This window comes from Dunckerocampus dactyliophorus, chromosome 14 (assembly GCF_027744805.1).
Source record: "Dunckerocampus dactyliophorus isolate RoL2022-P2 chromosome 14, RoL_Ddac_1.1, whole genome shotgun sequence".
NCBI classification, from domain to species: Eukaryota; Metazoa; Chordata; class Actinopteri; order Syngnathiformes; family Syngnathidae; genus Dunckerocampus; species Dunckerocampus dactyliophorus.
The window spans coordinates 3,494,022-3,506,718 of NC_072832.1; the positions used below are offsets into that span (position 1 = coordinate 3,494,022).

Here is a 12,697-nt window from a genome sequence, read left to right on the forward strand (position 1 = left end):
AACATTTAAAACATGATTCCCATCCAAGATCCAACTTGTTCTGTGCGTAAAAAATTCGCATTAATGGGAGGAAAAGGGACCATTAAAAAATGTGAATATGAGTGAAAAGGAAAGTAGACGAGGAGCTTCTCTGCGCCCCCCGACAGTGTCCCGACAATGGCAGTGAATGGATGCGCACCGCGGTCAGTGGGACAGTCAAAGCACGCCACCCCCTTCCTCCAAAAGAGGCGCGTCATCCTCCTAACAAGGCGTTATGAATAGCAAAGCGCTTTTCTGTATAAATAGCCACTATCGGTGTCTTCCTCACCTCAGAGGCGGGAAGAGACGAAGAGCGAGAGCGAGAGAGAGAGAGAGAGAGAGAGAGAGCAGTCACAGAGGATGCATGATAGTGGCCGACGGTGCGTAAAAGTAGCAGAAGCGCGCAGCACAGGGACGCGTTAACATCAGGTGAACAGAAAGAGAAAGTGAAAGAGAAAGTGAGGGAGAGGGAGGGAGAGAGAGGGAGGAAGACCTCGGAGGCCAACCCCATAAAATGAATTCAGACTCCAGCCCCAGCAGCAGAGCCTCCTCCCCGGACATGGATGCCATGTTCCTCCGAGAGCATCTCCCCAGCCACCACTTCCACCACCTCCAGCAGCACCCCGTCTCCTCCTCCACGCAGGGCGGCGACGGGCGCCACAAGATGTCCGATGGCAAGTCTTCGTCGTCGGTGGGAAGCAGCAGCAGCAACAGCAACAACGCCAACAAGTACAAACTGAAGAAGCAGGTGACCGAGGAGGAGATGTACCAGCTTCGCCTCAAGATCAACGGCCGAGAGAGGAAGCGCATGCACGACCTCAACCTGGCCATGGACGGCTTGAGAGAGGTGATGCCATACGCGCACGGACCCTCCGTGAGGAAGTTGTCCAAGATCGCCACGCTCCTCCTGGCCCGGAACTACATCCTCATGCTCAACAGCTCGCTGGACGAGATGAAGCGCCTGGTGGGGGAGATCTACGGCGGCCAACACTCGGCCTTCCACTGCGGCACTGTGACGCACCCAGGGCCGGGCGGACACTCAGCTGCGGCCGCAGCAGCAGCGGCCGCGGCGGCGGCGGCGGCGGCAGCAGCTGCCCACCAGGTGCACCCACTCCTCGGGAGCAGCCTCTCCTCCTCGACGCCTTCCTCCACCTCCTCATCCTCCACCCTGCCAGCTCTCACGTCCATCCGGGCCCCACATGCCATGATGAAAAGCTCCCCGGCTGCACCCCCGAGCCTGCAGCTGGGCTCCGGCTTCCAGCACTGGGCCGGCCTGCCTTGTCCGTGCACCATCTGCCAGGTGCCGCCTCCGCCTCCTCCTCACATCCCCATCAGCTCCTCCGGCCTGACGAGACTCACTGGGGAGGCGAAGGAGGGCATGAAATGATGCTGTGAGGTGATGAAGGTGCAGACTGAGCCATGTCATGTACATATTTCTAACTTTTTTGGGGGGGGGGGGGGGGCTGGGCAAGATGAGTGTGGTGGTGCATGTTGTTTTTGTTTTCTTGTTGGGCCCATATGAGAAAATGTGTTGTTGTCCTCCTTGTACCAAGGACTTAAACTTAAAGACTGATGCTTTACATTTAACAAAACAAGTTGTGTGTCGTGCATCAAGATATCCCAGGTTGCATGAACATTTCTCTTGACTTTATTTTGTGGAAATGAAGAATGCTCTTCGTGCCTTGTAACAAGGATTTTAAAAAGTTCCATATTATTACAAAAAATGTCCCGCCACATGTAGCAAAAACAGTTTTCAATTCGTGGCTTATTGTACAAACATCTCTGCTCTCATTTGAAGGTTTTATTTGGTGCATGTTTGTTATGCCCAGAGACTCTGTGTCTTTATTTTTTTACATTGTTGATGAAATATTTATTATTCACCCAGAGGCCCTGGATGACATTTCAATAAAATTAAAAATTATGGATCATATATTAATTGTCCTCTGATTTTTTTTCTGTCAATGGAAACTTTTTTTTAACTTTCTTTAACAAATTACCCTTGTGTTAAATGTCCCTTTAATGGATAAAATAACACACGGCTCTATACTTTCAACATAAGAGGAATGAATTCATAATAATTTACAGGACTTGCATAATAAAAAAAAAACATTACAAAAAAAAAAAGAGAAGCTCTAATATAACCAATCAGATTTTAAAATAATCAGTGGTCAAATCGCATCTTAAATGTCGTAAATCACTCACAGGCCAAACATGTAATGCACATTTACAAATAAAATAATAATGATTGTAATTTAAGGGAATATGTTTCAGAAATGAGGTATAATTAATTTAATAGAAAAATGAGCCAATATTTTTTTCCAACAATGAAATCCTACTCCACAAAACCCTCTATAAAAATCCAATATTCAATCAACAGTTAATTCCATACAGACAAAATAATTAGGTTGCAATTTTGCAACACTTAATTCTATGAATTTTATTTTTAAAGAAAGTATTTTCCAGCATTGCAAAATGAAAAGAAGCTGCATTAACGGAGCCCAGTTGGATTGTTTCTGGTCTCGGACAGAAAGCGGCCTTGGGGAGCGCGGAGCAGTTTGTCGGCCGGGTCCCAAGGGTGCTATCCCCCCCAAACTCCACCAGCCCCCCCACCCCAAAACAACCCACCCTGTCTCATCTCTGCATTGACAGAATGTATGTTTGTGCAGATTACAAGCTAATTGTTCATGTGGGACCAAGAGGAGAAAACGGCATCACAGAGAGGCGGCGGGATTACATGATGCTAAAAAGCAGAGGATTATACATTGGGGGAGCAACGGGGGTCGAGGGAAATGGGTGGGGGAGATTTGGCGGGGGGGTGGGGGGGCTACTCCTCCTCGGCTCATGCAAATGAAGATTAAGAAAAATAATAATAGAGGCAGGCAGAAAAGGGAGAGTTGTGAAAGAGTGAAAGAGTTCATTTTACACTTCTTTCTGCTGCTGTTTTGTCTTTAGGAATGAGTCGCCCCATCTGTGTGTGTGCGTGTGTGTGTGTGTTGCCAGATGGGATGTAAATAGCTGGGTAGCTGCAATGGCCTTTTAAGCACACTACACTGAGGAGGATGTTGTCAAGGGAAGCTGTCGGTTTGCAAGTTAATAGTCAGGAGTCGGCATAATTACTTAAGGTTTATTATGCTCGGGTTTCAAAGGAAATGGACTCTTCAATGGGTTGAGAAATACTTCTTAATTCTGCCTAATTAGGAGGCGAGCAAAGCAAGGGAACAACTGCTGCCGCTACCGTCGCCAACCATGTTAAATTCATGAAAGGGAGGGGGCACTGGTTTGACTGGTTTGTGGTGAGAAAATAGTGCAATCATGCACATGCAGCACACAAATGTCACATGCATGTTTAAGGCTTGAATGTAAATGAGTGTTGTTGAATGTTTGCACCTTATGGACACAAGCAGGCCGCATTCAAACCTTTTTTCCACTGTGGCACGCATAGAGAAAAATGGAAGTAGGTGTGGGTGAAGATATGATATGCAATTAATGAAGCTTTGTGCCAACTTGAAATTCTTCATTAGTAGGCTATTACAGCCCCCTGGTATTCCCTGGGTTGCGTTCCGAGACCACACATGAATAGTAAATAAACACTAGTAGTTGAGGCACCCATAACTCTCAAAAAACACGGGTTGTGCTTAGGGTTGGGCATCCAGTCTCGAACATCGATAGGAACCAGGACCGACTTTCGATGCCCACTTCGCCTACCGGAACACATTGCCGCGAACACCAACAAAGAAGAAGCCGGCGAGCTTCAGAGAAGAAGAAGCGACTAAAAAGTTTGGCTTAACTTCATAGAAAACGAGTGGTAGGCTCAGTGCAACATTTGCACAATGATATCATGCAAAAGAGGGTGCACAATCAAAATGATTAATTTTCACACATTCATGGTGGAGAAATAACAGAGTACCTCATCTTTGCGTTACGTCGGACTTCCTCTAAGCAATCAGAATCAGGGAAGTCAAACAATAAATGGTCTGTCTCATGCCAATGTAATCGAGGGTTTCAGGATGCTAGCTGGTGTGGAAGTTCGGTGTAAATAAAGGACGGGAGCCAGGCAAGCTTATCATTTGCCCAGTCGTCTCCGTTAGCAACTGTCAACTCACAGAGCACACTTCCGGCCTTCAAAATAACAGTGGTTTCAGCCATATCCCATTGACTTGAGTTAACAAAATAAGGGTGTCAATAAATAGCTTTCACTAGCATGGAGGCAGCAAACAAAGTATACTACTTTTCAAAAGTAAACATGTTTTGTGAAAGTGTACTCTGTAAAAATAACCTTTTTCAGTTGAATGGTTTAATATTTATGTACTGGTTGAAAATAGCACTGGAAAAAATAAAAAGCTCATATCCTTAAACAATTCATTGAGAAGTTGAGACATTTCACCCAAAAAGAACTCTGGTTAGCACCCTCATTTAAGCCATGCAAACCTTTATGGCCCAACTGAGTGACGCAATTGAGTATTGTTAGGAACCGGAATCGGAACCGATATTGTTCAAATTCAAACGATGCCCAACCCTAGTTATGCTGACACATCGAGGCACCACTGTCACGCCAGCTCGCCCCGCCCCCTCCAAACCCCCCTGCTACCAATAAAAGTGTTGCAACAATTAGATTAGATTCAGCTGCAATTACCAGAGTCCCCTTCGCTCTTTTGCCATTGTTCACTCGCGGCAAAGGAAGCTAACGAGCTTAATGCAGAGAAGCACAATCCAGGCTTAAGCACGATTCACAAGGATGTGCTGTTTTCCAGTGGTTGTGGAGCCACCAGCAGGGAAGTACAAGTTACAGCCAAACCTCACGCTTATATACAGTATGATGCTGAAATTTTATGCTTTGTTATCACATATTTGTAAATAATTAGCAACTTACAGTGAATGAGATGGGTTTTCTGAAAAAAAAGGATCTGTTTTTGAAGATAAAGAAGACAAATGGGCGGGTTTTCCCAGAATTCAAATATAAATTGATTGATAAAAATCTGAATTTGCAGGGTTGCGAATGCTGAATCACCAATATGCTGTATCCACTGTATTACTGTATCATTATTCCGGCAACTACATCGCCTTTAACATACACAAAAACGTACAAAATCTTGAGAGAACGTGTATCTTGGCAAAAACGTACATACAGTGGAATCTCAGTTTTTGTTATTAATTTATTCCAAAAGACAAATGTACGAAAACCGAAGCAATTTTTCTCAAAGGAAGTCCTATTAATCTACTGCAGACACAAAAAATATGAACAAAAATACATTTTATATAGAGAAAAATTATATTTGTACATGCCAAAAACAATGGAAAAAAATTATAAATGAGGAAGGGATGGAACTTATTATTTATATCCAAACAATTATTATTTATATGGACTTCCTGTATATCCTGGAGAGATCAAATTGGTTTGGTTTGGTTTGGTTTATTTGAACATGAAGGTTACAATGGAATACATCTCATGAATCATTCTTTCACAGTTGCACATGTCCAAAATTCAATAGTATTTCCCACCTTCTCTATCAAAGTGCTGGCACTCGCAACTTTCTTTGGCCCCATGGCAGGTTACTTAGCAGGTTACTTAGCAGTAGCAGAAAATTGCAGAGGTCCAACAAAATAACAAGGCGCAAATGGTCTCCGGGCCTCACTTTAAACACCCGTGGCCTAAAGATTCAAGATTCCAGAGTTTTATTGTCATATGCACAGTAAAACAGGTAGTTCTGCTATGCAATGAAATTCTTGTTCTGTTCATTCTCCCAGAAAAAGAAAGAAAGAAAAACACAAGAAAAAGAATAAGAACATAAGAAACATAAATACCAATAAATTAAGCAACAACAACAGAAGAGACATTAATACCAATAAACAAATAAATAAATAAATAAAGTGCTATGAGTGAGTGCGTGTGTTGCGTGCGGCGTGTGCGAGTGCTTCGTTGAGAAGCCTGATGGCCTGTGGGTAAAAGCTGTTTGCCAGCCTTGTGGTCCTGGACTTCAAACTCCTGTAGCGTCTGCCTGACGGTAGGAGTGTGAATAATGAGTGTTGTGGATGTGTGCTGTCCTTGATGAGGTTGTGTGTTCTTCGTAGGACTCTAGATGTATAAATGTCTTGCAGTGAGGGGAGGGCTGCCCCAACAATGTTCTGTGAGGTCTTGATCACCCGCTGGAGTGCCTTCCTATCACGTGTTGTACAGTTACCGTACCAAACAGTGATGGAGGCGGTAAGGACACTTTCCATAGTGCATCTGTAGAAGCAACTCAGGATTGTGGTGGACATGCCAAATTTCCTCAGTCTTCTCAGGAAGTACAGTCTCCTTTGGGACTTCTTCAGAATTTGTTGGGTGTTGTGAGACCAGGTGAGGTCCTCGAGGAACGTGAAGGTTCTCACCCTCTCCACCTCAGTCTCATCAATGAACAGGGCTTTATGCAGCTCCTTTTCCCTTGTTCTTGGGTCGATGATCATCTCTTTGGTCTAAAGTGTCAGAAGTGTCGATATGATGATGATACAGCTTCATTAGAAAGGTACACTGGCTTTCATTTCATTAGAGGAAGAAGATGAAACACAAAAAGCGAGGTAGTGCCATAAAGTTAATTCAAAAGAGATGAAGGAGCAAGAACAACGTAAACTTTCCAGCAAAAAACAAGCACAATGCAGCACTAGAGGACGAGTTCAGCACAACTAACTCCTACAAGAAAAATGTCAGGAAAGGAAAGGGGGACTAAAATGTGTCTGCATCACTAATGAAAAGATGCATAAATAAGCCTGGTTAGGATAACGTGGACATTGCCTCACTTCCTACTAGTATTTGTATTCCAATTGTTTCTAATGTAGGTTATTAGCAACACCTTCCCTTAATTCATTCAAAATCAGCCTAGGTACAAATATAGTTGTATTCGCAACAGGTGAGCTATTATTTGGCATATTAGTTGCCTTCTTTGCTCATGTACAAGCACACGCTCATGCGTCCAACATGGGCAATAATCAATACGACTTTTCTTTCCATCAGTTATCCAGGAAAACTGCCATTTCCCATAATAGAAATAAACAATATGACACGGAAACGGCGTACAACATCCAAGCCCAACGTACTTTTGCTAAAGCCCAAGCGTGCATGTCACACAATCAATGCGATCGCTCCCCTCGCCAGTTAATAATAATAATGTCAACCTTACAAAATAGAAATAAACAGAACAACTCTGAAATAACCCAAATTCAAAGCTCAAGGTACATTTCTTCATGTATGAGCGCACACAGATACACAATGTCGGTATGTTACCTCACACTAGGGAAATAAACACTACGACTAGGAAATAATCCACACAGTCAAAGCCCTCTTACAAGCACACACACTGGCAAGTAAAGACATGTCGTACAATCAGTGCCAACATTCGTCCTGCCAGCCATTAATGAAAACAGCCACTTGTGTGCCGAGTGTACTTGTGTCCACTCATCAAAGCCTCGGGTACTTTTGCTAAGGCACAAGCACATACACAGCAACACATCATAGACGCGGGGTAGAATCAAAGTTGATCGTTCCTCCTAGCTGGTTATTAATGATAACCATCAACTTGCATAACAGAAATCAACGGAACCGCTAGAAATAATCCACAAAGTCAAAGCCCACTTGCTCAGGCACAAGCAAACACACACCGCTGAGGATGCACAAGTCGTACAATTCATCCCGTCGTTTGTCCCGCCAGTTATGAATGAAAACGGAACAAAACGTTGCACAATACAAACAAACAGAAACAAGAATCCACAAAACCAAAGCTCAAGATACAGTCGCTCAAGCACAAGCATATAAAGAGGCGCCCAACTTGGACGTGTCATATAATCAGTGCAAATTCTCCTTCCATATGTTAATGTGCATATGCATTATGTGAGCCACCCCCTGGCGCGATAGAAAAACGGAACAATTTAGAAATACACAAAGTCAAGCCCAATGCACATTTGCTCATGCACGAGCACATACACACAACACAGATGCTCCTTCCACCAATTACTGTCTAAAAAACTCTTCTTTGCATAAGAGGAATAAACAGATTGGCACATTTTTACCACTCACAGCCACTAGGGGGCCCATGTGCATTGTATCTGGGGATGGCTATGATATGCTGTGATGTATTAAGTAGCTTTATGTGTGTGTGTGTGTGTGTGTGTGTGTGTGTGTGTGTGTGTTTACATCTGCCAGTAGGTTGCTAGCAGGGTTAGCGCCTGGGGGCGGCAACAGAAAATACATTTGTTCTGAATAAGAGGCAGCGGTCTAGAACAAAAGCAGTTGAGGGGATAACTTATTGAGCTGGCTGACAGGCTGAACGAGCCTGATTAGAACCGCCTGCTCGTCCTCACGCGGTCTGCGTCTGTGTTTGTGTGTGTGAAGCAGGTGCACCTTCCACTCTCTCTCTCTCTCTCTCTCTCTCTGTGCCCTGGGGGAGGCCTCGCGGGGCCAGTGCCCCTCCTGTGCTCAGCTGACTAATGTTTAACACGTAGGGCCAAAACGGAAAGCATATTTCCATCATAAGAGCGCGCTGCCATCGCCATTAGCGACAGTACTCATTTACATGTTAATTGTGGCGCTAGAGAGGCACTGTTGACACTTCCCTTTGTCCAGGCGGGGTCGCGGGAAGTGAGAGGATGGTGTGTTGTTGCTGCGGATTGTGTACTAGCACAACTAATGATGTTCAAGTTATTAAAGTGTCATAGGAGGCCTTCTGATCAAGTGACATCATCATTGTGTATTATTTACAGGCTTTGTGTGCTTAAACGTGTCAGGCTAAAATGTCAACAAGCGCTAAACAAAATGACGTGCCATCCATTCCCCCCCCCCACAGCATCATATAATATCCATACTATAACACGCCGCCTTAACTCCACCATCTGCAAGATTAAAACACTTGTACATGCCCCAAGAATAATAAATCACAAGTGAGTTCAATAATGAGTGTCATCATGGGAAAGCGAAGAACGACAGCATTGCAAAGTATAGTTTAGTCAACAGTCATTTATTATTTATTTTGGCTTCTTTAACGAGTGCTTGTTGCTTAATTGAAGAACCATATGAAGTTTGTTTTTGCATGCTGTGCAGAAAAACCTTTTATATATTGCTTATGCCAAAGAAAATTATCATTTGATCGATCAATCGATCAATTTTTTTAAATAAAGCAATAAAAAGTAATTAATATAAAAAGGGGCATGTGACCCTGCTATGATTGTACATTATGTGTATTCGCTGCATTTGTTGTTTTCTGCTCGTTGTAAATGTAACACTGCTGCTGCCTTTTGATCTCAAATGGGACAAAACCTGGATAAATGACGGATATGTAAAATAATAAATACATTAAAATATCATTTCAAATGAACATATTAATTAAAATATTACATATTTTAAAAGGTAAGCACAAATGCATTTTTCTCATATAAACACAGAAAGCCAAATACTAATTATTTGTTATTATTATGTAATATTTGTAATTATGTGCGATTAGTCATTGTATTAATTCTAATTATTATTCTATAATTAAAGTATGGTTATAGCCGACATAACATTATATAACAGCACGTGTCCTTAATGAGTATTAAACATACTGTAGTAAAAGGTTGTTTTGAAAATGATATTTATTTAAGCAAAATTGTTTGTCCTGCTAAACAGTCGTCAGTGTTATTAATCAAAGGCCTGCAGATGAACAGACTGTGTTGTTGTCTGGCTGTGTTTGCACACGTGCTAAAAATATGCACAAGTCAGCTTCACACACACACGCACACACACACACGCACAAGCTAGGTTGGACTGACACTTTGAGCCAGACAGGAAGTGTGTGTGTGTGTGTGTGTGTGATGATGATCACTGTTCTCCTCCGACAGTGACTGTCAGATGGCGCTCAGTGTTTGGTCGTAAACGTGCTCTGGGAGCGTTTGTCGGCGTGCCAGTTGCCTGTAGTTTGGAGACTCCCCGAGAGGATCTGACTGTCCCGATACAGCTCAAAACCAACTGTCCTTGCAGTGTGTGTACGTGTGTGTGTGTGTGTCTGTGAGGGGGAGGGAGCTTCTGGAAAGAGGGCGCAGATGTTAATGGGAGAAACATATCGAACTGGATCTCTGGCCACCGCATGTTTGGAATGAGTCTCTTGGGAATGATGACACAAGGAAATTCGTGTTTGCTTGTGTTGTGGTTACATTGTCACATTGAGAGTGAGGATTGATGGCATGTGTGTGTAGCGGCAACTCAATATGTGTTTTGGATTTAATACAGTCCCCTGAATCCTCCAAATTTCCTGTGTGTGGCCCTTGCTGGAAAAAGTTTGGACTCACATGGGTGTGGCTGTCTTACAGTATGCCAATTTTGGCGTTGGCCTATGGGGGCAGCTATCAGAGAGCCCCATGAACTCTGCTCAGCATCAAGTGGCTGTGGAAACATGGGGGTGGGGGGAAATCCAAGCAATTCTGTTCAGCTAAAATTCAATTTAGTGGTGAAGTTTGCTAATAAATGTTTGCGGTATACAAATGCCACTGTATGTGCGTGTGCATGTGTGCCAGCTCCAGCCCTGGCAGAGCGTTTGGGTGACAGTCTTCTCAGCAGGAGGACGTTTGTGACAAAGTGAAACACGGTCATCAGGAGGGCAAGTCCACGCCGAAGCCAAGAACAGACTTCACAGATAAAGACATCGGACTCTTTCGCCAGCCTCTTTGTAAAAGAATACTACATTATCTATTTGACGTGTTATTCAAAGCTACATGCACACACCATGCTTGCTCACACATGCTCAGCATATGTTGATGTGTCATAATGAATGCAATCGCTCCTCCATCCAGTTATGAATGACAACCACGCCTTGCATTAAAAGAAATAAACAGATAATCTGCAGTCAAAAAGTCTACTGTACACTCACTCGTATGCTCGTATGCAATGTGGAAACGTTATATATACTGTTCACTATATATACGTTACGTATATTCTGTGCACTGTATTACTGTATAATGCGTAAGTGTTATGAGTATTTTCTCTTTATTTTCCCCCAGAGTCAGCTTTTTCCTGTCAGGGAAAGCCACAGCGAGCCAATCGCATGAACGGTTTTGGCTTCTTTTTTTTACAGCAAACGTCCTTTCTGACGCAACCCTTGCTAGAAATGGAACCTGTGCCCTCGGGCATGAAAGGCAGAACTACAGTATGTACCCTGACACCACCAGACACTAATGAGTATTTACGTAGCTTTGCCAGGATGCATTCATTAAAAGAAATTCAATTATTTTAACAATGCAGATTACTGAAACTCAATATAAATGTTATATATTTATATATTTCTCTTCTGTCATAGTTTGAATTAAGGTTGAAGCTCTTTAAATCTTGTGTTTTTCAATACACATACGCCGGACAACCATTTGATTTAGTTAAATAAGCACACAGATGGAACGTCGTTAATGCTAAACAGTACAATCTGCATTTGCGCCATTATTAAACACACAAATAAAGCCGAGTGGACAGCAGCTATAGACAGGATTTGATGCTCGCAACTGTCTAATGTTACATTTCAAAACGGCAAAATGTGGCATTTGACACGTTGATAACGACGACGTCTAAATGCCAATGTCATTGAACGTCTCTTTACCACGTTTACATACTCAGTGGCAATTATAAACAGACATTATCACGGCTGGGAAAGCAGAAGTGACAGCAGCCGCTGCGTGCGCGCGCGTGCGTGTGTGTGTGTGTGTGTGCGTGTCATCATATGGACAAATGAAAACCATTCTGGCTCGGTAATGTCTGGCAGATGTTAACGCTTTGTGCTTAATGACTCCTTGGAGACCCCCAGCCAATCAGACAGGACACTGATATGATGACCGTGCGTGACTGCTGTGGCGTATGCATGCATGTGTGTGCCTGTGATAGGATACAGTAATCATACATGCCCATAAAGCTTTAGAAATATGTGAATTTTGGCTCATTTTTAGAAAACAAAAACTTTGTTTTGTTGATTTATACAAGAAATATGAGGAACATTTTTTTTAAATGTTGATCTACATTTATGATAAGACATGCCTTTATTAGTCCCACAAAGGGAAATTTCAGTGTTACAATAAATAATAAAGGCGGACGATAGGAATAAAACAGGACGGCTCAAAAACAATCCTCAAAGTCAAAAAGGCCGCTTTACGCTGGCTCCGTCACTCATGCGCGGGTGCACTCGTGCAAATGTAGACGTGTCATATCTAGTGATCGCTCCACCCACCAGTTATGATAGAAAGCAGACAATAGGAGTAAAACAGGACTACTTAAAAATGATCCACAAAGTCAAAAAGCCCACGATATGCAGACTCGGCAATGTACTGGCCCCATTCACGTGCAAAAGTAGACGTGTCATGTAATTAATATGATCGCGCCACCCTCCCCCTATAATAGATAGAAAGCAGACCAGAGGAGTAAAACAGGACGACTCAAAAATAATCTTTAAAGTCAAAAAGCTTACATTATGCTTGCTCGGTCGGTCGCTCATGCACGGGCACACTCATGTGCAGATGTAGATGTGTCATATGTAGTAAACGCTCCACACGCCAGTCGTGTCCAGCCGTTCACATGCAAAAGTAGTTAGCTCATCTTCCTTGCTGTGCTCGTTTAATTCTCTCGACTAGATAGTGAGAATCAGGACAATGACAGTTATTATTGTACTGTATTTGTTATTGAACCAACATATTTAACCACAAG

The 12,697-nt window shown here is 43.1% G+C and overlaps 1 protein-coding gene across 1 annotated transcript; it reads left to right on the forward strand.

The window, feature by feature from the left end:
- The first annotated feature begins 437 nt into the window (after positions 1-437).
- olig3 (oligodendrocyte transcription factor 3) lies at positions 438-1,405 on the forward strand. Its single transcript, XM_054799000.1, has one exon. The coding sequence runs from the start codon at positions 533-535 to the stop codon at positions 1,403-1,405; it is 873 nt and encodes a 290-aa protein (XP_054654975.1). The 5' UTR covers positions 438-532.
- Positions 1,406-12,697: the final 11,292 nt, after the last annotated feature.

What these genes read in the sequence shown, in the direction of transcription:
- olig3 (XM_054799000.1), top strand. Translation starts at nt 533, where the DNA reads ATGAATTCAGACTCCAGCCCCAGCAGCAGAGCCTCCTCCCCGGACATG.